Genomic DNA, 21,023 nt, shown 5'->3' with positions numbered 1-21,023 from the left:
CTTGGCCCGTTTTGCTGTACTCACAGAATGTCATCTTTGTCCACTAAAAGTGATTTATTTGAACATGAGGATGACTCTCCTTTGTAAATCATCAACTCAACTGAGCCAGAAGTAGGCACTGAACCTTCTCTTGAGTGCGTTTAAGTCATAGGCTCATATATTACGTCATGCCATTGTACACGATTACGTCAACTACAATAACAGAGTGCGACCACTCTGGGAAATGAATGCATCGTTTCTGATCACATACGAAATCTCTATAAAGTTTACAGTGTAACCCAATTCACTTTGGTTCAGTGAGGTTTAATCGTATTTTATGGATAAATGTTGACCTCTGTTGGCCAAAACTGAAATAGTCAGGAATTAAAGTCGCGCCATCATTAGTCTGCTGCACACTCCCACTGTTGGACTTTTAACAGCTACGGTTAAAATAACCTCTATTTAGTGTCAATAATATGGACCAAACAAATTATTATGGTCAAATAAATCTAATCATTGATGGGTTTATCAGCCAACGCTCAAAACGCTCCAAATAGGAATCAAAATCCTCTTTTGTAGCCTCAAACTCTGGTACTCGACCGATGGTTGCCATTTTCACAGTTAATTGTTCAGTTTCCTTATATTCCTTAATTTTCTGAATAGTCATCTACTTCTTCACTTCAGAAGTTTCTGCAATTACTTCATTCACTGCACTCATTTGTATTAATGTACGTCCCTTCTTCCTTTTTTTTCTCCCTTGTCAATATTTCTCCACTGAGATCGCCTAATTTCAATGGGTAGTGTCGCTATTCTGGACTCCAATAGTCTTGCTACTTGGCAGCTCCTGAATACTGTACTAGCAGTGCTAGCAGTGCTTAGACTTCTCTACTGGCGAAAGAAAATAAATATAACTGACGAATTACATAATTATTTTGAGTTTCATTACTCAAGCAACATTCTTCCCTTCAAGCAATGTCCGTTTATGTAGTTTAATCACCTCGTCGCCACTGTAATATTTGTGTTGTGGAGAAATGACCAGGCAGGAGACGAGAGTACAGTTAGATTTCGTTTAGTCAAAACCCCTCGTGCTCTACAGTTCGCGGCATTCCAGTGCGCATGTGCATTTCCTATTAGGTGTAGTAACGTAACACTGCCGTAATGCATTACTGCTTAGTAACAGCACAGTAACTAATATAAACAGATGTAGATCCCAGATACTACAGCTACAACTACTAGACAGGGAGCTGTCCACCCTATCTCCCCTGTCCTCTCCAAATGTGTAATAATGCAAATAAGGCAGACATTAAAAAATATAGCTTTAAACAGCAGCGTCAATCATAAATAGAAATCATGAACAGAATGGAGTGCTTCAGCGTTTTTACACCTTTTGCATTAGGTGGTACACACACCAATCAGATTACAACACAGCCAATGAATTGGCTTAATTAAGGTATCCTTTGTAGTGACACCGCAATTATCCACTCGTGTCTATTCTTTATTCTGCGGGGAGGCGGGGCTTGCATCGGTATAGAGTGGTGTGCTTACTGTATGGTATTGAGTATAGTGTATTAGAGATTTATTCCCTCTCAAGAAAGATACAATTAGGGAATTATTCTATTGTAACTCTTATTATGTAAATTGCAATTAGGTTAGGGCATTTAGCCTATACCTATATAGCGACAGGTAGCCTAAAATATATGTTGTTCTGCCCCTGAACAAGGCAGTTAACCCAATGTTCCTAGGTCGTCATTGAAAATAAGAATTTGTTCTAAACTAACTTGCCAAGTTAAATAAAGGTAAAAAATAATGACTGACACAGTGAACTTACTCATAACAATGATACTGTAGACAGTACACAGCAAATTGACCTTACGAATCTATAGCATGCAGGTGGGTCTGTAAAAAAAAAAGTAAAGAAGATCAAAATAGCTGAAAGTTGTGTTTATTAAATAAATGGGGGGGTAATCAAATTAGTTGTGAATAGGGGGGGTTGTCTCCCTCTTCTGGTGGCACTGATGTTTTTTTAGAAAGTTGGTTGGGGGAGGTGGTATCAGGGTTTCCCAAACTCGTCTCTGCAGTTACTTTTTGCATCTTTTTTTGCAGGGGAAGCAAAATAGTCTTGCCAGGGCAGCTGTGATCCGCGGGAGGAGAGCCTGTTTTTTCTTCGGCTCATCTGCAGCCACAGTACCTGAACAGGTGACATAGAACAGGGCATGAAATCAGGGTCGTGTTCATTCAGGCACACAGTAGCAAAATGTTTTGAAACAGAAAACAAAAACAATAATTTGTTATTAGGGTTAGGGTTAGTTCCTCCCTGTTTTAGTCTGTTCTCTTCCATTTAGTGGCTAATGAATAAGACCCTGATAACTTCATCATAGTCTCCCGTCCTTACATTACAATAGTGTGCTGAAGACAGACGCACATGTTGACTGACAGAAATGAGGACTTACTATCATTGCCAAGAGGAGACACCTTGTTCTTCTTCTGGTCCTTGTTATTTCTTCGCCTCTTCTTTCCTGACTTCCTCACTTCTTCCTTCATAGCCTCTTCCTTCTCCTTCTCCTTCGTAGAGAGAGAAACAGATTTGAGTTGATGCCTCACAATCAAACAGCCCAAATAACTAAACAATCTACTAGTTCTTGTCTGTCTCACATGTGTGGAGGTGATGTCCTCGAGGTCTGTGAAGAGGGCACAGCTGTTGGGCTCGGAGCTGTCTGAAATGTAGCTAATTACCTGGGACTTGGCAGAGATGGCTGAGCTTACAATGGTCTTCTCCAAACCAGTGCTGTCATCAGCCATCTCCGCTAGGTCCCCTTCAAGGGATTCCCTCCGGGCCAGGAGCTCCTCGGTGAGGGTGACGTCACTCCTTGAGGAGGTTGAGGAGTGTGACCTCCCACTAGCACGGCTCCTCCTGGCTCCAAAATGGCCGCCGGAACTCCAGTCCTCGGAATAGTCATCTATGACTTGTGTGATGGTGTCCGCCATGCGCCTGATGGCTGCCTCACCACCAGAGCGCGCGGCACGCAGTTGAGCCCGGTTGGAGTCCGAACGCAGGGACAATCTTTTAGCTGCAGTCTTCACGATGGCCTTCACCGCATCCTCCCCAATGAATTGGATGCTCTCCTCCAGGCCAAAGAGGACAGAGATGTCAGCATACTTCAGGGCATGCTGGACCTCCAGAAAGAGATCCTTCATCAGCCTGAAGGGGTCATTAGCCCTCCTTATCTGGGGGGACTCTGAGGCCTCCAGTCGGCACATGATGCCGTGGAGGATGAACTTCAGGGTCTGGGGGCTCATGACGGTGGCCCAGGGAGTGCTGCAACTGAGGGTGTCCTCCTCGATAAGGATCTTGCCTGGGAGGAGGGAGGGAATCTTCTCAATGGCCTTGGTGGGCATCAGGGAGCTCTCACTCACGTGGGACACCTCAGCTTCTCCCACCTCTTCTTCCAGGCTCTGGGAAGGAGCTGCCAGTGCTGCATGGGTGGTTGTCACAGAGTTGTCCTTCAAGGAGGTGCTGGGCACTACCTCTTCTTCATCCAGGCATGGTCTGGGCAGAAAAACGTCCATAGTCTGGGCAGGAGCTGCCCATGCTGCCTGGGTTGAGGTGGAGGGTTTAGGGTATGAGACAGTCATGGCACTCACAACCACCTCCTCTTCGTCCTTGGGTGAAGAGGGACACGGAGAGTCAGGGAACCTTTCCCTGGCACCGGAATCCAATCCTAAGAAAATACACTCATATTCTGAAATGGTTCAAAGCCACATTCATGTATAACACTATGCAGTATCTAGCACATTTACTATAATGGTAATACACAGGTTATTACACAGGTTATTACACTGTTATTACTGGTCATATGGGTAAAACAGGTTATAAGTGTACCTTTCTGGATGATGAGCCTGGCCTTGCAATCGTCGTTGCAGGTACTGTTCAGGATGTCTCCCACCCTGGTGGTCAGGACCTGGCAGACGGCCCCTGGTCAAATCAACATTTATTTAATACAGGGGTGTCAAACTCATTCCATGGGGGGCCGAGTGTCTGCGGGTTTTAGTTTTTTCCTTTCAATTAAGACCTAGACAACCAGGTGAGAGGAGTTTCTAACTAATTAGTGACCTTAATTCATCAATCAAGGGTGGAGTGAAAACCTGCAGAAACCCGGCCTTCTATAGAATGAGTTTGACATTTGATTCAAAGTAATACTTCACACATAAAATGTCTCCAAACACTGTATAGAAAAATAAGAAAAAAAGAGGAGAGTAAATGAAAATACCATTACTGACAATAAGAGAAAAGAAAGAAGGGGAATGTGCGGGTGCAAAAGACGGTAAAAACAACACAATAACTAACCTAGTGCCTCCTTGTTGTCATCGGAGAGGGAGAGGGAGCTGGAGGAATGGAGGGTCAGTAAGCTGCCCTTCTCCAACAGAGCGGCCCACCTCCCACGGGACTCTGTCCCTTCCTCCTCCCCATGCCCACTTGACCAGGTGGAGTCGCTGTCCCACAATTCCTCCTCGCTGGATGTGGGGGTGTTCCCCCAGCCGTCCCTATACATCCAGTTAAAGTTGTCATTCCACATTATGTCTCTGCCTGGTGGGGTGGTCGGCAGACCCAAGAAGTTCTCCAGCAGATTCTTAATGGCCCGTTGGATGAACATGTACAGCACGTCTGTGAAGAATTCATTGGAGAGCCTACGGTTGGCAGCCAGGTCTTTCAGGATGGGCTCGGACCTGCTCTGGCGGGCCATTGGCCTCCTGCCCATACCGGTGTCCAGAAGCATCTGATACACCTTGCAGATGAGATCCTTCCCAAAGTAGTGGACCTTCCCCCTGAAGATCATGTTGACCAGCTTCCATGAGGACAGGATCTGACCCAGGGCCAGGGTTGACTTCATGTCCATGATGTCATTCAGTGAAACATCATCCTCACTGCTGAACTCCTGGTGGAGTTCCCGGTCAGTGTCAGAGTGCGCCAGATGAATAATAACATCAAAGATGTTACTGGCTGTGAATCCTGCCTCTCTGTGGCCGGGGGTGGGAGTGGTGGTCTGGCTACTCCTTCTGCCGCCATGCCCAGACCGGGGAATGCTGGGAGTGCTGGCAGTCTGTGTCTCGTCCATCTCCCCAGCAGGGCTGCTGGTCTCCCCAACTTCCCCTGGCATCTCCTCAAACAGGGCAAAGACAGGGAGGGACCCCTCGCTAAGAACTTTATGGACGTCACTTCCCTTGGGACTCCTCACTGACCCCAGTTCTCCCAACTCTGGCATGTTGGATTTGCTCGATCCCTGTGACGACCCAGGCCAACTCCCATTCTGGCTGTTGTTGCCTCTTCCAGACCTCATGTGGTGGATCCGTCTGGCGGCCTCCTGGGCACTCTCACAGGCATCCCTGAACAGCTCTGAGAAGATGCTGGAGAGCTTCTCTTCTGTCAGAGTAATACCTGGATGGGTGTTCTCCAGGTCATCCTCACCAGAAGAGAAGAGGTCCTCCTGGGCCCTTTTCAGGATGTTACTCACAGACAGATCTGCTATGCCCTGAAGCTCCTTGTCGGTCTCAGAAGGGGGAGTGGGCGGCTGTCCGCCCAGGAGCCTTCCCTTTGGCTCAGAACTCCGCTGGTGGAACTTTTCAGAGACGATCTGGAGCACACCTGAACCCCAGTGGGACGAGTCTGACGACTCTGGTCTGGAGGTCCTGTGCAGAGCCATCACTGGGAGGAACACCTCACTGGAGACACACACCACCCACTCGATGATTTCGTCCAGGTCGCCTATTGTCACGTTCTTAGAAAGAGAAACAGAAAACAATCTGACAGCTAGTAGTTTTTATGTTACAAGATAGTTGTTTCCAATGATCACTCCACCCTTGAAAGCAGAAAAAATGCGGGACTTACCATTTGTTTGAGGAACTTCCTGATAAGCTTTCTCTGACTGGAAAACAAACCAACACCAGGAATCATTGGCAACTTAAACTAGTGTTTACATAGATTATATTTGTTCTGCACATATAGAGGTTCACAGCAGGACTCACGGGTGAGACTTCAGGAAGTTCGTTAGAGAGAACGCCTCAGGTGAAATTGGACAGGAGGCATCATCGCTCTTAGCCACGGACGTCACATCACTCTTTGGGGTCAGGAGGTCATCAACAGATGGAGAGGAGATCATTATCTCCCCATCATTAGGTGTCAGGGGACCTGGGGTTTCTGAAACAGAAGACAATCAGAATTACCACCGAACAAGCTAGTGACCACCGTAAAGATTCTATTGAAGTTGTATAATCAGAAATAAACACTGTGTCACCAATACCCACCCACCTGTTGTCTCCATTTGAGTAACTTTAGTGCCCTTCTTGATAGCTGGCAGGACACCTACAGAAAGAGGAGAGTCGTAGATAATAGTGGATCCTTCCACCATATATCCTTTTAGAATTGCATCAAAAAATCCAAGATTTTTGGAAGTGGAGATCAATACTCACTGTAACTGGTTGTTCGAGATATAAGAGTTTGAGGCAGTGCCAACACACCAACTACTTGGCGTCTTGCGTATATCACCCCTGACTTAGCCTCCCTAGACTTTTTAGCCTTGATAACCTCTCTGGCCTTCTTTTCTGCCTTTGCTATATTGGCCTCTCGGCTGGGCCTGGGGCCTTGTGGGGGCTTCGGCACAAGGTTCTGAGACATATAACAACAGTGGGGAAATCATATCACCATAGAAACCACCTATTTCACCATAGGCATGGTGGTACTAAGTGACATGTCACATAAGGGTTAACCTTAGAATTAGAATCAGAATTCCAATACTATTAGTTCTAACTAGTAGGTGGTCCATGTGTCTTAATGGTGTTATTATCTCGTTGTAAACTGGTTTTCAACCCGTCATATTACTAGATTACAACCAACTGGTCTCCGTTACAACCAGACGTTTTGCATCAGAACTAAAAGCTGTTTCTTACCTTTAGAGGGCTGTCCTTGGGGCAGTCTCCCAGGGCTGGCAGCCTTACTCCATCATGGCCAGCAGAATGGACGTCTGTCTGGAGCACCTGCTCTCCAGCACTAGCTTGGAGGGTCCTAGCCTGGGGTACAGGATCATAAGGAAATACATTTAACTTAAGCCCTCCATTATTATGCCCACTTTTCCAACTATAAATCATAACCTTATATTTACAATCAGAATTCCAATACTATTAGTTCTAACTAGTAGGTGGTCCATGTGTCTTAATGGTGTTATTATCTCGTTGTAAACTGGTTTTCAACACATCATATTACTAGATTACAACCAACTGGTCTCCGTTACAACCAGACGTTTTGCATCAGAACTAAAAGCTGTTTCTTACCTTTAGAGGGCTGTCCTTGGGGCAGTCTCCCAGGGCTGGCAGCCTTACTCCATCATGGCCAGCAGAATGGACGTCTGTCTGGAGCACCTGCTCTCCAGCACTAGCTTGGAGGGTCCTAGCCTGGGGTACAGGATCATAAGGAAATACATTTAACTTAAGCCCTCCATTATTATGCCCACTTTTCCAACTATAAATCATGTCAATCTGTTTTTACAGCATATAGGCTATACTACCAAGAAGATAGCCCCATTACATATCAAGAAAGAAAGCCCCAGAATTAACAAAAACATTTTTTTAATCACTTATGAGACTTACTTTTTGAAGAATTATTCTCAACCGTTTATGATTTCTATCCATTGTGCTTTCAGGCACCCTTCAGATTGGACCTGACATTTTTTATAAACAAATACATTTTAAAATACATTTCAATTTTTTTTTTTTACAAAATCTTGGCCCGTTTTTCTGTACTCACAGAATGTCATCTTTGTCCACTCAAAGTGATTTATTTGAACATGAGGATGACTCTCCTTTGTAAATCATCAACTCAACTGAGCCAGAAGTAAGCACTGAACCTTCTCTTGAGTGCGTTTAAGTCATAGGCTCATATATTACGTCATGCCATTGTACACGATTACGTCAACTACAATAACACAGTGCGACCACTCTGGGAAATGAATGCATCGTTTCTGATCACATACGAAATCTCTATAAAGTTTACAGTGTAACCCAATTCACTTTGGTTCAGTGAGGTTTAATCGTATTTTATGGATAAATGTTGCCCTCTGTTGGCCATAACTGAAATAGTCAGGAATTAAAGTCGCGCCATCATTAGTCTGCTGCACACTCCCACTGTTGGACTTTTAACAGCTACGGTTAAAATAACCTCTATTTAGTGTCAATAATATGGACCAAACAAATTATTATGGTCAAATAAATCTAATCATTGATGGGTTTATCAGCCAACGCTCAAAACGCTCCAAATAGGAATCAAAATCCTCTTTTGTAGCCTCAAACTCTGGTACTCGACCGATGGTTGCCATTTTCACAGTTAATTGTTCAGTTTCCTTATATTCCTTAATTTTCTGAATAGTCATCTACTTCTTCACTTCAGAAGTTTCTGCAATTACTTCATTCACTGCACTCATTTGTATTAATGTACGTCCCTTCTTCCTTTTTTTTCCCCTTGTCAATATTTCTCCACTGAGATCGCCTAATTTCAATGGGTAGTGTCGCTATTCTGGACTCCAATAGTCTTGCTACTTGGCAGCTCCTGAATACTGTACTAGCAGTGCTAGCAGTGCTTAGACTTCTCTACTGGCGAAAGAAAATAAATATAACTGACGAATTACATAATTATTTTGAGTTTCATTACTCAAGCAACATTCTTCCCTTCAAGCAATGTCCGTTTATGTAGTTTAATCACCTCGTCGCCACTGTAATATTTGTGTTGTGGAGAAATGACCAGGCAGGAGACGAGAGTACAGTTAGATTTCGTTTAGTCAAAACCCCTCGTGCTCTACAGTTCGCGGCATTCCAGTGCGCATCTGCATTTCCTATTAGGTGTAGTAACGTAACACTGCCGTAATGCATTACTGCTTAGTAACAGCACAGTAACTAATATAAACAGATGTAGATCCCAGATACTACAGCTACAACTACTAGACAGGGAGCTGTCCACCCTATCTCCCCTGTCCTCTCCAAATGTGTAATAATGCAAATAAGGCAGACATTAAAAAATATAGCTTTAAACAGCAGCGTCAATCATAAATAGAAATCATGAACAGAATGGAGTGCTTCAGCGTTTTTACACCTTTTGCATTAGGTGGTACACACACCAATCAGATTACAACACAGCCAATGAATTGGCTTAATTAAGGTATCCTTTGTAGTGACACCGCAATTATCCACTCGTGTCTATTCTTTATTCTGCGGGGAGGCGGGGCTTGCATCGGTATACAGTGGTGTGCTTACTGTATGGTATTGAGTATAGTGTATTAGAGATTTATTCCCTCTCAAGAAAGATACAATTAGGGAATTATTCTATTGTAACTCTTATTATGTAAATTGCAATTAGGTTAGGGCATTTAGCCTATACCTATATAGCGACAGGTAGCCTAAAATATATGTTGTTCTGCCCCTGAACAAGGCAGTTAACCCAATGTTCCTAGGTCGTCATTGAAAATAAGAATTTGTTCTAAACTAACTTGCCTAGTTAAATAAAGGTAAAAATAATGACTGACACAGTGAACCTACTCATAACAATGATACTGTAGACAGTACACAGCAAATTGACCTTACGAATCTATAGCATGCAGGTGGGTCTGTAAAAAAAAAAGTAAAGAAGATCAAAATAGCTGAAAGTTGTGTTTATTAAATTAAATGGGGGGGGAATCAAATTAGTTAGGGGGGGTTGTCTCCCTCTTCTGGTGGCACTGATGTTTTTTTAGAAAGTGGGTTGGGGGAGGTGGTATCAGGGTTTCCCAAACTCGTCTCTGCAGTTACTTTTTGCATCTTTTTTTGCAGGGGAAGCAAAATAGTCTTGCCAGGGCAGCTGTGATCCGCGGGAGGAGAGACTGTTTTTTCTTCGGCTCATCTGCAGCCACAGTACCTGAACAGGTGACATAGAACAGGGCATGAAATCAGGGTCGTGTTCATTCAGGCACACAGTAGCAAAATGTTTTGAAACAGAAAACAAAAACAAGAATTTGTTATTGGCAAGTTCAAGAAAGTTCCTCCCTGTTTTAGTCTGTTCTCTTCCATTTAGTGGCTAATGAATAAGACCCTGATAACTTCATCATAGTCTCCCGTCCTTACATTACAATAGTGTGCTGAAGACAGACGCACATGTTGACTGACAGAAATGAGGACTTACTATCATTGCCAAGAGGAGACACCTTGTTCTTCTTCTGGTCCTTGTTATTTCTTCGCCTCTTCTTTCCTGACTTCCTCACTTCTTCCTTCATAGCCTCTTCCTTCTCCTTCTCCTTCGTAGAGAGAGAAACAGATTTGAGTTGATGCGTCACAATCAAACAGCCCAAATAACTAAACAATCTACTAGTTCTTGTCTGTCTCACATGTGTGGAGGTGATGTCCTCGAGGTCTGTGAAGAGGGCACAGCTGTTGGGCTCGGAGCTGTCTGAAATGTAGCTAATTACCTGGGACTTGGCAGAGATGGCTGAGCTTACAATGGTCTTCTCCAAACCAGTGCTGTCATCAGCCATCTCCGCTAGGTCCTCTTCAAGGGATTCCCTCCGGGCCAGGAGCTCCTCGGTGAGGGTGACGTCACTCCTTGAGGAGGTTGAGGAGTGTGACCTCCCACTAGCACGGCTCCTCCTGGCTCCAAAATGGCCACCGGAACTCCAGTCCTCGGAATAGTCATCTATGACTTGTGTGATGGTGTCCGCCATGCACCTGATGGCTGCCTCACCACCAGAGCGCGCGGCACGCAGTTGAGCCCGGTTGGAGTCCGAACGCAGGGACAATCTTTTAGCTGCAGTCTTCACGATGGCCTTCACCGCATCCTCCCCAATGAATTGGATGCTCTCCTCCAGGCCAAAGAGGACAGAGATGTCAGCATACTTCAGGGCATGCTGGACCTCCAGAAAGAGATCCTTCATCAGCCTGAAGGGGTCATTGGCCCTCCTTGTCTGGGGGGACTCTGAGGCCTCCAGTCGGCACATGATGCCGTGGAGGATGAACTTCAGGGTCTGGGGGCTCATGACGGTGGCCCAGGGAGTGCTGCAACTGAGGGTGTCCTCCTCGATAAGGATCTTGCCTGGTAGGAGGGAGGGAATCTTCTCAATGGCCTTGGTGGGCATCAGGGAGCTCTCACTCACGTGGGACACCTCAGCTTCTCCCACCTCTTCTTCCAGGCTCTGGGAAGGAGCTGCCAGTGCTGCATGGGTGGTTGTCACAGAGTTGTCCTTCAAGGAGGTGCTGGGCACTACCTCTTCTTCATCCAGGCATGGTCTGGGCAGAAAAACGTCCATAGTCTGGGCAGGAGCTGCCCATGCTGCCTGGGTTGAGGTGGAGGGTTTAGGGTATGAGACAGTCATGGCACTCACAACCACCTCCTCTTCGTCCTTGGGTGAAGAGGGACACGGAGAGTCAGGGAACCTTTCCCTGGCACCGGAATCCAATCCTAAGAAAATACACTCATATTCTGAAATGGTTCAAAGCCACATTCATGTATAACACTATGCAGTATCTAGCACATTTACTATAATGGTAATACACAGGTTATTACACAGGTTATTACACTGTTATTACTGGTCATATGGGTAAAACAGGTTATAAGTGTACCTTTCTGGATGATGAGCCTGGCCTTGCAATCGTCGTTGCAGGTACTGTTCAGGATGTCTCCCACCCTGGTGGTCAGGACCTGGCAGACGGCCCCTGGTCAAATCAACATTTATTTAATACAGGGGTGTCAAACTCATTCCATGGGGGGCCGAGTGTCTGCGGGTTTTAGTTTTTTCCTTTCAATTAAGACCTAGACAACCAGGTGAGAGGAGTTTCTAACTAATTAGTGACCTTAATTCATCAATCAAGGGTGGAGTGAAAACCTGCAGAAACCCGGCCTTCTATAGAATGAGTTTGACATTTGATTCAAAGTAATACTTCACACATAAAATGTCTCCAAACACTGTATAGAAAAATAAGAAAAAAAGAGGAGAGTAAATGAAAATACCATTACTGACAATAAGAGAAAAGAAAGAAGGGGAATGTGCGGGTGCAAAAGACGGTAAAAACAACACAATAACTAACCTAGTGCCTCCTTGTTGTCATCGGAGAGGGAGAGGGAGCTGGAGGAATGGAGGGTCAGTAAGCTGCCCTTCTCCAACAGAGCGGCCCACCTCCCACGGGACTCTGTCCCTTCCTCCTCCCCAAGCCCACTTGACCAGGTGGAGTCGCTGTCCCACAATTCCTCCTCGCTGGATGTGGGGGTGTTCCCCCAGCCGTCCCTATACATCCAGTTAAAGTTGTCATTCCACATTATGTCTCTGCCTGGTGGGGTGGTCGGCAGACCCAAGAAGTTCTCCAGCAGATTCTTAATGGCCCGTTGGATGAACATGTACAGCACGTCTGTGAAGAATTCATTGGAGAGCCTACGGTTGGCAGCCAGGTCTTTCAGGATGGGCTCGGACCTGCTCTGGCGGGCCATTGGCCTCCTGCCCATACCGGTGTCCAGAAGCATCTGATACACCTTGCAGATGAGATCCTTCCCAAAGTAGTGGACCTTCCCCCTGAAGATCATGTTGACCAGCTTCCATGAGGACAGGATCTGACCCAGGGGCTCCACTGCCAGGGTTGACTTCATGTCCATGATGTCATTCAGTGAAACATCATCCTCACTGCTGAACTCCTGGTGGAGTTCCCGGTCAGTGTCAGAGTGCGCCAGATGAATAATAACATCAAAGATGTTACTGGCTGTGAATCCTGCCTCTCTGTGGCCGGGGGTGGGAGTGGTGGTCTGGCTACTCCTTCTGCCGCCATGCCCAGACCGGGGAATGCTGGGAGTGCTGGCAGTCTGTGTCTCGTCCATCTCCCCAGCAGGGCTGCTGGTCTCCCCAACTTCCCCTGGCCTCTCCTCAAACAGGGCAAAGACAGGGAGGGACCCCTCGCTAAGGACTTTATGGACGTCACTTCCCTTGGGACTCCTCACTGACCCCAGTTCTCCCAACTCTGGCATGTTGGATTTGCTCGATCCCTGTGACGACCCAGGCCAACTCCCATTCTGGCTGTTGTTGCCTCTTCCAGACCTCATGTGGTGGATCCGTCTGGCGGCCTCCTGGGCACTCTCACAGGCATCCCTGAACAGCTCTGAGAAGATGCTGGAGAGCTTCTCTTCTGTCAGAGTAATACCTGGATGGGTGTTCTCCAGGTCATCCTCACCAGAAGAGAAGAGGTCCTCCTGGGCCCTTTTCAGGATGTTACTCACAGACAGATCTGCTATGCCCTGAAGCTCCTTGTCGGTCTCAGAAGGGGGAGTGGGCGGCTGTCCGCCCAGGAGCCTTCCCTTCGGCTCAGAACTCCGCTGGTGGAACTTTTCAGAGACGATCTGGAGCACACCTGACCCCCAGTGGGACGAGTCTGATGACTCTGGTCTGGAGGTCCTGTGCAGAGCCATCACTGGGAGGAACACCTCACTGGAGACACACACCACCCACTCGATGATTTCGTCCAGGTCGCCTATTGTCACGTTCTTAGAAAGAGAAACAGAAAACAATCTGACAGCTAGTAGTTTTTATGTTACAAGATAGTTGTTTCCAATGATCACTCCACCCTTGAAAGCAGAAAAAATGCGGGACTTACCATTTGTTTGAGGAACTTCCTGATAAGCTTTCTCTGACTGGAAAACAAACCAACACCAGGAATCATTGGCAACTTAAACTAGTGTTTACATAGATTATATTTGTTCTGCACATATAGAGGTTCACAGCAGGACTCACGGGTGAGACTTCAGGAAGTTCGTTAGAGAGAACGCCTCAGGTGAAATTGGACAGGAGGCATCATCGCTCTTAGCCACGGACGTCACATCACTCTTTGGGGTCAGGAGGTCATCAACAGATGGAGAGGAGATCATTATCTCCCCATCATTAGGTGTCAGGGGACCTGGGGTTTCTGAAACAGAAGACAATCAGAATTACCACCGAACAAGCTAGTGACCACCGTAAAGATTCTATTGAAGTTGTATAATCAGAAATAAACACTGTGTCACCAATACCCACCCACCTGTTGTCTCCATTTGAGTAACTTTAGTGCCCTTCTTGATAGCTGGCAGGACACCTACAGAAAGAGGAGAGTCGTAGATAATAGTGGATCCTTCCACCATATATCCTTTTAGAATTGCATCAAAAAATCCAAGATTTTTGGAAGTGGAGATCAATACTCACTGTAACTGGTTGTTCGAGATATAAGAGTTTGAGGCAGTGCCAACACACCAACTACTTGGCGTCTTGCGTATATCACCCCTGACTTAGCCTCCCTAGACTTTTTAGCCTTGATAACCTCTCTGGCCTTCTTTTCTGCCTTTGCTATATTGGCCTCTCGGCTGGGCCTGGGGCCTTGTGGGGGCTTCGGCACAAGGTTCTGAGACATATAACAACAGTGGGGAAATCATATCACCATAGAAACCACCTATTTCACCATAGGCATGGTGGTACTAAGTGACATGTCACATAAGGGTTAACCTTAGAATTAGAATCAGAATTCCAATACTATTAGTTCTAACTAGTAGGTGGTCCATGTGTCTTAATGGTGTTATTATCTCGTTGTAAACTGGTTTTCAACCCGTCATATTACTAGATTACAACCAACTGGTCTCCGTTACAACCAGACGTTTTGCATCAGAACTAAAAGCTGTTTCTTACCTTTAGAGGGCTGTCCTTGGGGCAGTCTCCCAGGGCTGGCAGCCTTACTCCATCATGGCCAGCAGAAATGACGTCTGTCTGGAGCACCTGCTCTCCAGCACTAGCTTGGAGGGTCCTAGCCTGGGGTACAGGATCATAAGGAAATACATTTAACTTAAGCCCTCCATTATTATGCCCACTTTTCCAACTATAAATCATGTCAATCTGTTTTTACAGCATATAGGCTATACTACCGAGAAGATAGCCCCATTACATATCAAGAGAGAAAGCCCCAGAATTAACAAAAACATTTTTTTAATCACTTATGAGACTTACTTTTTGAAGAATTATTCTCAACCGTTTATGATTTCTATCCATTGTGCTTTCAGGCACCCTTCAGATTGGACCTGACATTTTTTATAAACAAATACATTTTAAAATACATTTCAATTTTTTTTTTTTACAAAATCTTGGCCCGTTTTGCTGTACTCACAGAATGTCATCTTTGTCCACTCAAAGTGATTTATTTGAACATGAGGATGACTCTCCTTTGTAAATCATCAACTCAACTGAGCCAGAAGTAAGCACTGAACCTTCTCTTGAGTGCGTTTAAGTCATAGGCTCATATATTACGTCATGCCATTGTACACGATTACGTCAACTACAATAACACAGTGCGACCACTCTGGGAAATGAATGCATCGTTTCTGATCACATACGAAATCTCTATAAAGTTTACAGTGTAACCCAATTCACTTTGGTTCAGTGAGGTTTAATCGTATTTTATGGATAAATGTTGCCCTCTGTTGGCCATAACTGAAATAGTCAAGAATTAAAGTCGCGCCATCATTAGTCTGCTGCACACTCCCACTGTTGGACTTTTAACAGCTACGGTTAAAATAACCTCTATTTAGTGTCAATAATATGGACCAAACAAATTATTATGGTCAAATAAATCTAATCATTGATGGGTTTATCAGCCAACGCTCAAAACGCTCCAAATAGGAATCAAAATCCTCTTTTGTAGCCTCAAACTCTGGTACTCGACCGATGGTTGCCATTTTCACAGTTAATTGTTCAGTTTCCTTATATTCCTTAATTTTCTGAATAGTCATCTACTTCTTCACTTCAGAAGTTTCTGCAATTACTTCATTCACTGCACTCATTTGTATTAATGTACGTCCCTTCTTCCTTTTTTTCCCCCTTGTCAATATTTCTCCACTGAGATCGCCTAATTTCAATGGGTAGTGTCGCTATTCTGGACTCCAATAGTCTTGCTACTTGGCAGCTCCTGAATACTGTACTAGCAGTGCTTAGACTTCTCTACTGGCGAAAGAAAATAAATATAACTGACGAATTACATAATTATTTTGAGTTTCATTACTCAAGCAACATTCTTCCCTTCAAGCAATGTCCGTTTATGTAGTTTAATCACCTCGTCGCCACTGTAATATTTGTGTTGTGGAGAAATGACCAGGCAGGAGACGAGAGTACAGTTAGATTTCGTTTAGTCAAAACCCCTCGTGCTCTACAGTTCGCGGCATTCCAGTGCGCATCTGCATTTCCTATTAGGTGTAGTAACGTAACACTGCCGTAATGCATTACTGCTTAGTAACAGCACAGTAACTAATATAAACAGATGTAGATCCCAGATACTACAGCTACAACTACTAGACAGGGAGCTGTCCACCCTATCTCCCCTGTCCTCTCCAAATGTGTAATAATGCAAATAAGGCAGACATTAAAAAATATAGCTTTAAACAGCAGCGTCAATCATAAATAGAAATCATGAACAGAATGGAGTGCTTCAGCGTTTTTACACCTTTTGCATTAGGTGGTACACACACCAATCAGATTACAACACAGCCAATGAATTGGCTTAATTAAGGTATCCTTTGTAGTGACACCGCAATTATCCACTCGTGTCTATTCTTTATTCTGCGGGGAGGCGGGGCTTGCATCGGTATAGAGTGGAGCTTACTGTATGGTATTGAGTATAGTGTATTAGAGATTTATTCCCTCTCAAGAAAGATACAATTAGGGAATTATTCTATTGTAACTCTTATTATGTAAATTGCAATTAGGTTAGGGCATTTAGCCTATACCTATATAGCGACAGGTAGCCTAAAATATATGTTGTTCTGCCCCTGAACAAGGCAGTTAACCCAATGTTCCTAGGTCGTCATTGAAAATAAGAATTTGTTCTAAACTAACTTGCCTAGTTAAATAAAGGTAAAAATAATGACTGACACAGTGAACCTACTCATAACAATGATACTGTAGACAGTACACAGCAAATTGACCTTACGAATCTATAGCATGCAGGTGGGTCTGTAAAAAAAAAAGTAAAGAAGATCAAAATAGCTGAAAGTTGTGTTTATTAAATTAAATGGGGGGGTAATCAAATTAGTTAGGGGGGGTTGTCTCCCTCTTCTGGTGGCACTGATGTTTTTTTAGAAAGTGGGTTGGGGGAGGTGGTATCAGGGTTTCCCAAACTCGTCTCTGCAGTTACTTTTTGCATCTTTTTTTTGCAGGGGAAGCAAAATAGTCTTGCCAGGGCAGCTGTGATCCGCGGGAGGAGAGACTGTTTTTTCTTCGGCTCATCTGCAGCCACAGTACCTGAACAGGTGACATAGAACAGGGCATGAAATCAGGGTCGTGTTCATTCAGGCACACAGTAGCAAAATGTTTTGAAACAGAAAACAAAAACAAGAATTTGTTATTGGCAAGTTCAAGAAAGTTCCTCCCTGTTTTAGTCTGTTCTCTTCCATTTAGTGGCTAATGAATAAGACCCTGATAACTTCATCATAGTCTCCCGTCCTTACATTACAATAGTGTGCTGAAGACAGACGCACATGTTGACTGACAGAAATGAGGACTTACTATCATTGCCAAGAGGAGACACCTTGTTCTTCTTCTGGTCCTTGTTATTTCTTCGCCTCTTCTTTCCTGACTTCCTCACTTCTTCCTTCATAGCCTCTTCCTTCTCCTTCTCCTTCGTAGAGAGAGAAACAGATTTTAGTTGATGCCTCACAATCAAACAGCCCAAATAACTAAACAATCTACTAGTTCTTGTCTGTCTCACATGTGTGGAGGTGATGTCCTCGAGGTCTGTGAAGAGGGCACAGCTGTTGGGCTCGGAGCTGTCTGAAATGTAGCTAATTACCTGGGACTTGGCAGAGATGGCTGAGCTTACAATGGTCTTCTCCAAACCAGTGCTGTCATCAGCCATCTCCGCTAGGTCCTCTTCAAGGGATTCCCTCCGGGCCAGGAGCTCCTCGGTGAGGGTGACGTCACTCCTTGAGGAGGTTGAGGAGTGTGACCTCCCACTAGCACGGCTCCTCCTGGCTCCAAAATGGCCACCGGAACTCCAGTCCTCGGAATAGTCATCTATGACTTGTGTGATGGTGTCCGCCATGCACCTGATGGCTGCCTCACCACCAGAGCGCGCGGCACGCAGTTGAGCCCGGTTGGAGTCCGAACGCAGGGACAATCTTTTAGCTGCAGTCTTCACGATGGCCTTCACCGCATCCTCCCCAATGAATTGGATGCTCTCCTCCAGGCCAAAGAGGACAGAGATGTCAGCATACTTCAGGGCATGCTGGACCTCCAGAAAGAGATCCTTCATCAGCCTGAAGGGGTCATTGGCCCTCCTTGTCTGGGGGGACTCTGAGGCCTCCAGTCGGCACATGATGCCGTGGAGGATGAATTTCAGGGTCTGGGGGCTCATGACGGTGGCCCAGGGAGTGCTGCAACTGAGGGTGTCCTCCTCGATAAGGATCTTGCCTGGTAGGAGGGAGGGAATCTTCTCAATGGCCTTGGTGGGCATCAGGGAGCTCTCACTCACGTGGGACACTTTAGCTTCTCCCACCTCTTCTTCCAGGCTCTGGGAAGGAGCTGCCAGTGCTGCATGGGTGGTTGTCACAGAGTTGTCCTTCAAGGAGGTGCTGGGCACTACCTCTTCTTCATCCAGGCATGGTCTGGGCAGAAAAACGTCCAGAGTCTGGGCAGGAGCTGCCCATGCTGCCTGGGTTGAGGTGGAGGGTTTAGGGTATGAGACAGTCATGGCACTCACAACCACCTCCTCTTCGTCCTTGGGTGAAGAGGGACACGGAGAGTCAGGGAACCTTTCCCTGGCACCGGAATCCAATCCTAAGAAAATACACTCATATTCTGAAATGGTTCAAAGCCACATTCATGTATAACACTATGCAGTATCTAGCACATTTACTATAATGGTAATACACGGGTTATTACACAGGTTATTACACTGTTATTACTGGTCATATGGGTAAAACAGGTTATAAGTGTACCTTTCTGGATGATGAGCCTGGCCTTGCAATCGTCGTTGCAGGTACTGTTCAGGATGTCTCCCACCCTGGTGGTCAGGACCTGGCAGACGGCCCCTGGTCAAATCAACATTTATTTAATACAGGGGTGTCAAACTCATTCCATGGGGGGCCGAGTGTCTGCGGGTTTTAGTTTTTTCCTTTCAATTAAGACCTAGACAACCAGGTGAGAGGAGTTTCTAACTAATTAGTGACCTTAATTCATCAATCAAGGGTGGAGTGAAAACCTGCAGAAACCCGGCCTTCTATAGAATGAGTTTGACATTTGATTCAAAGTAATACTTCACACATAAAATGTCTCCAAACACTGTATAGAAAAATAAGAAAAAAAGAGGAGAGTAAATGAAAATACCATTACTGACAATAAGAGAAAAGAAAGCAGGGGAATGTGCGGGTGCAAAAGACGGTAAAAACAACACAATAACTAACCTAGTGCCTCCTTGTTGTCATCGGAGAGGGAGAGGGAGCTGGAGGAATGGAGGGTCAGTAAGCTGCCCTTCTCCAACAGAGCGGCCCACCTCCCACGGGACTCTGTCCCTTCCTCCTCCCCATGCCCACTTGACCAGGTGGAGTCGCTGTCCCACAATTCCTCCTCGCTGGATGTGGGGGTGTTCCCCCAGCCGTCCCTATACATCCAGTTAAAGTTGTCATTCCACATAATGTCTCTACCTGGTGGGGTGGTCGGCAGACCCAAGAAGTTCTCCAGCAGATTCTTAATGGCCCGTTGGATGAACATGTACAGCACGTCTGTGAAGAATTCATTGGAGAGCCTACGGTTGGCAGCCATGTCTTTCAGGATGGGCTCGGACCTGCTCTGGCGGGCCATTGGCCTCCTGCCCATACCGGTGTCCAGAAGCATCTGATACACCTTGCAGATGAGATCCTTCCCAAAGTAGTGGACCTTCCCCCTGAAGATCATGTTGACCAGCTTCCATGAGGACAGGATCTGACCCAGGGCCAGGGTTGACTTCATGTCCATGATGTCATTCAGTGAAACATCATCCTCACTGCTGAACTCCTGGTGGAGTTCCCGGTCAGTGTCAGAGTGCGCCAGATGAATAATAACATCAAAGATGTTACTGGCTGTGAATCCTGCCTCTCTGTGGCCGGGGGTGGGAGTGGTGGTCTGGCTACTCCTTCTGCCGCCATGCCCAGACCGGGGAATGCTGGGAGTGCTGGCAGTCTGTGTCTCGTCCATCTCCCCAGCAGGGCTGCTGGTCTCCCCAACTTCCCCTGGCCTCTCCTCAAACAGGGCAAAGACAGGGAGGGACCCCTCGCTAAGGACTTTATGGACTTCACTTCCCTTGGGACTCCTCACTGACCCCAGTTCTCCCAACTCTGGCATGTTGGATTTGCTCGATCCCTGTGACGACCCAGGCCAACTCCCATTCTGGCTGTTGTTGCCTCTTCCAGACCTCATGTGGTGGATCCGTCTGGCGGCCTCCTGGGCACTCTCACAGGCATCCCTGAACAGCTCTGAGAAGATGCTGGAGAGCTTCTCTTCTGTCAGAGTAATACCTGGATGGGTGTTCTCCAGGTCATCCTCACCAGAAGAGAAGAGGTCCTCCTGGGCCCTTTTCAGGATGTTACTCACAGACAGATCTGCTATGCCCTGAAGCTCCTTGTCGGTCTCAGAAGGGGGAGTGGGCGGCTGTCCGCCCAGGAGCCTTCCCTTCGGCTCAGAACTCCGCTGGTGGAACTTTTCAGAGACGATCTGGAGCACACCTGACCCCCAGTGGGACGAGTCTGACGACTCTGGTCTGGAGGTCCTGTGCAGAGCCATCACTGGGAGGAACACCTCACTGGAGACACACACCACCCACTCGATGATTTCGTCCAGGTCGCCTATTGTCACGTTCTTAGAAAGAGAAACAGAAAACAATCTGACAGCTAGTAGTTTTTATGTTACAAGATAGTTGTTTCCAATGATCACTCCACCCTTGAAAGCAGAAAAAATGCGGGACTTACCATTTGTTTGAGGAACTTCCTGATAAGCTTTCTCTGACTGGAAAACAAACCA

General features: G+C 46.0%; 3 protein-coding genes across 6 annotated transcripts; all 3 read right to left on the bottom strand.

Moving 5' to 3' along the window:
- Positions 1-1,922: 1,922 nt before the first annotated feature.
- On the bottom strand, positions 1,923-7,744 carry LOC118940374. Of its 3 annotated transcripts, none has more exons than XM_036949526.1 (8): positions 6,284-7,744; positions 6,001-6,172; positions 5,864-5,900; positions 4,325-5,753; positions 3,860-3,952; positions 2,713-3,698; positions 2,430-2,541; positions 1,923-2,167 (listed from the first exon to the last, which is right to left on the bottom strand). In XM_036949526.1, exons 1-8 carry the CDS (start codon positions 6,381-6,383, stop codon positions 2,058-2,060), a joined length of 3,039 nt encoding a protein of 1,012 aa, XP_036805421.1. In that variant the 5' UTR covers positions 6,384-7,744; the 3' UTR covers positions 1,923-2,057. The 3 variants fall into 3 exon arrangements, with proteins under 3 accessions (XP_036805421.1, XP_036805420.1, XP_036805419.1); XM_036949525.1 differs by having other exon boundaries at positions 2,430-3,698; positions 6,284-6,337; positions 6,922-7,744; XM_036949524.1 differs by having other exon boundaries at positions 2,430-3,698.
- Positions 7,745-7,753: 9 nt separating this feature from the next.
- On the bottom strand, positions 7,754-14,902 carry LOC118940375. Of its 2 annotated transcripts, XM_036949528.1 has the most exons (9): positions 14,676-14,902; positions 14,038-14,091; positions 13,755-13,926; positions 13,618-13,654; positions 12,070-13,507; positions 11,605-11,697; positions 10,458-11,443; positions 10,175-10,286; positions 7,754-9,910 (listed from the first exon to the last, which is right to left on the bottom strand). In XM_036949528.1, the coding sequence occupies exons 2-9, from the start codon at positions 14,048-14,050 to the stop codon at positions 9,801-9,803; spliced, it is 2,961 nt and encodes a 986-aa protein (XP_036805423.1). In that variant the 5' UTR covers positions 14,051-14,091; positions 14,676-14,902; the 3' UTR covers positions 7,754-9,800. The 2 variants fall into 2 exon arrangements, with proteins under 2 accessions (XP_036805423.1, XP_036805422.1); XM_036949527.1 differs by having other exon boundaries at positions 14,038-14,902.
- A 1,097-nt stretch (positions 14,903-15,999) lies between these two features.
- LOC118940373 lies at positions 16,000-18,496 on the bottom strand. Its single transcript, XM_036949523.1, has 3 exons — positions 17,821-18,496; positions 17,538-17,649; positions 16,000-17,273 (listed from the first exon to the last, which is right to left on the bottom strand). The coding sequence occupies exons 1-3, from the start codon at positions 18,481-18,483 to the stop codon at positions 17,065-17,067; spliced, it is 984 nt and encodes a 327-aa protein (XP_036805418.1). The 5' UTR covers positions 18,484-18,496; the 3' UTR covers positions 16,000-17,064.
- Positions 18,497-21,023: the final 2,527 nt, after the last annotated feature.

This window comes from Oncorhynchus mykiss, chromosome 17 (assembly GCF_013265735.2).
Source record: "Oncorhynchus mykiss isolate Arlee chromosome 17, USDA_OmykA_1.1, whole genome shotgun sequence".
NCBI classification, from domain to species: Eukaryota; Metazoa; Chordata; class Actinopteri; order Salmoniformes; family Salmonidae; genus Oncorhynchus; species Oncorhynchus mykiss.
The sequence above is the reverse complement of the archived record's forward strand: the minus strand, read 5'-3'. Positions and strand labels throughout refer to the sequence as shown.

Coding starts and splice junctions, on each gene's coding strand:
- LOC118940374 (XM_036949524.1), bottom strand. CDS start 6,383: ATGGTGGAAGGATCCACTATTATCTACGACTCTCCTCTTTCTGTAGGT. Junction 5,754..5,863: donor GGAAGTTCCTCAAACAAATG/GTAAGTCCCGCA, acceptor TCTCTTTCTAAG/AACGTGACAATAGGCGACCT. Junction 2,168..2,429: donor GTCTCCTCTTGGCAATGATA/GTAAGTCCTCAT, acceptor TCACCTGTTCAG/GTACTGTGGCTGCAGATGAG.
- LOC118940375 (XM_036949527.1), bottom strand. CDS start 14,137: ATGGTGGAAGGATCCACTATTATCTACGACTCTCCTCTTTCTGTAGGT. Junction 13,927..14,037: donor TACTCAAATGGAGACAACAG/GTGGGTGGGTAT, acceptor CTTCTGTTTCAG/AAACCCCAGGTCCCCTGACA. Junction 10,287..10,457: donor CCATCTCTGCCAAGTCCCAG/GTAATTAGCTAC, acceptor CTCTCTACGAAG/GAGAAGGAGAAGGAAGAGGC.
- LOC118940373 (XM_036949523.1), bottom strand. CDS start 18,483: ATGCCCACCAAGGCCATTGAGAAGATTCCCTCCCTCCTACCAGGCAAG. Junction 17,650..17,820: donor CCATCTCTGCCAAGTCCCAG/GTAATTAGCTAC, acceptor CTCTCTACGAAG/GAGAAGGAGAAGGAAGAGGC. Junction 17,274..17,537: donor GTCTCCTCTTGGCAATGATA/GTAAGTCCTCAT, acceptor TCACCTGTTCAG/GTACTGTGGCTGCAGATGAG.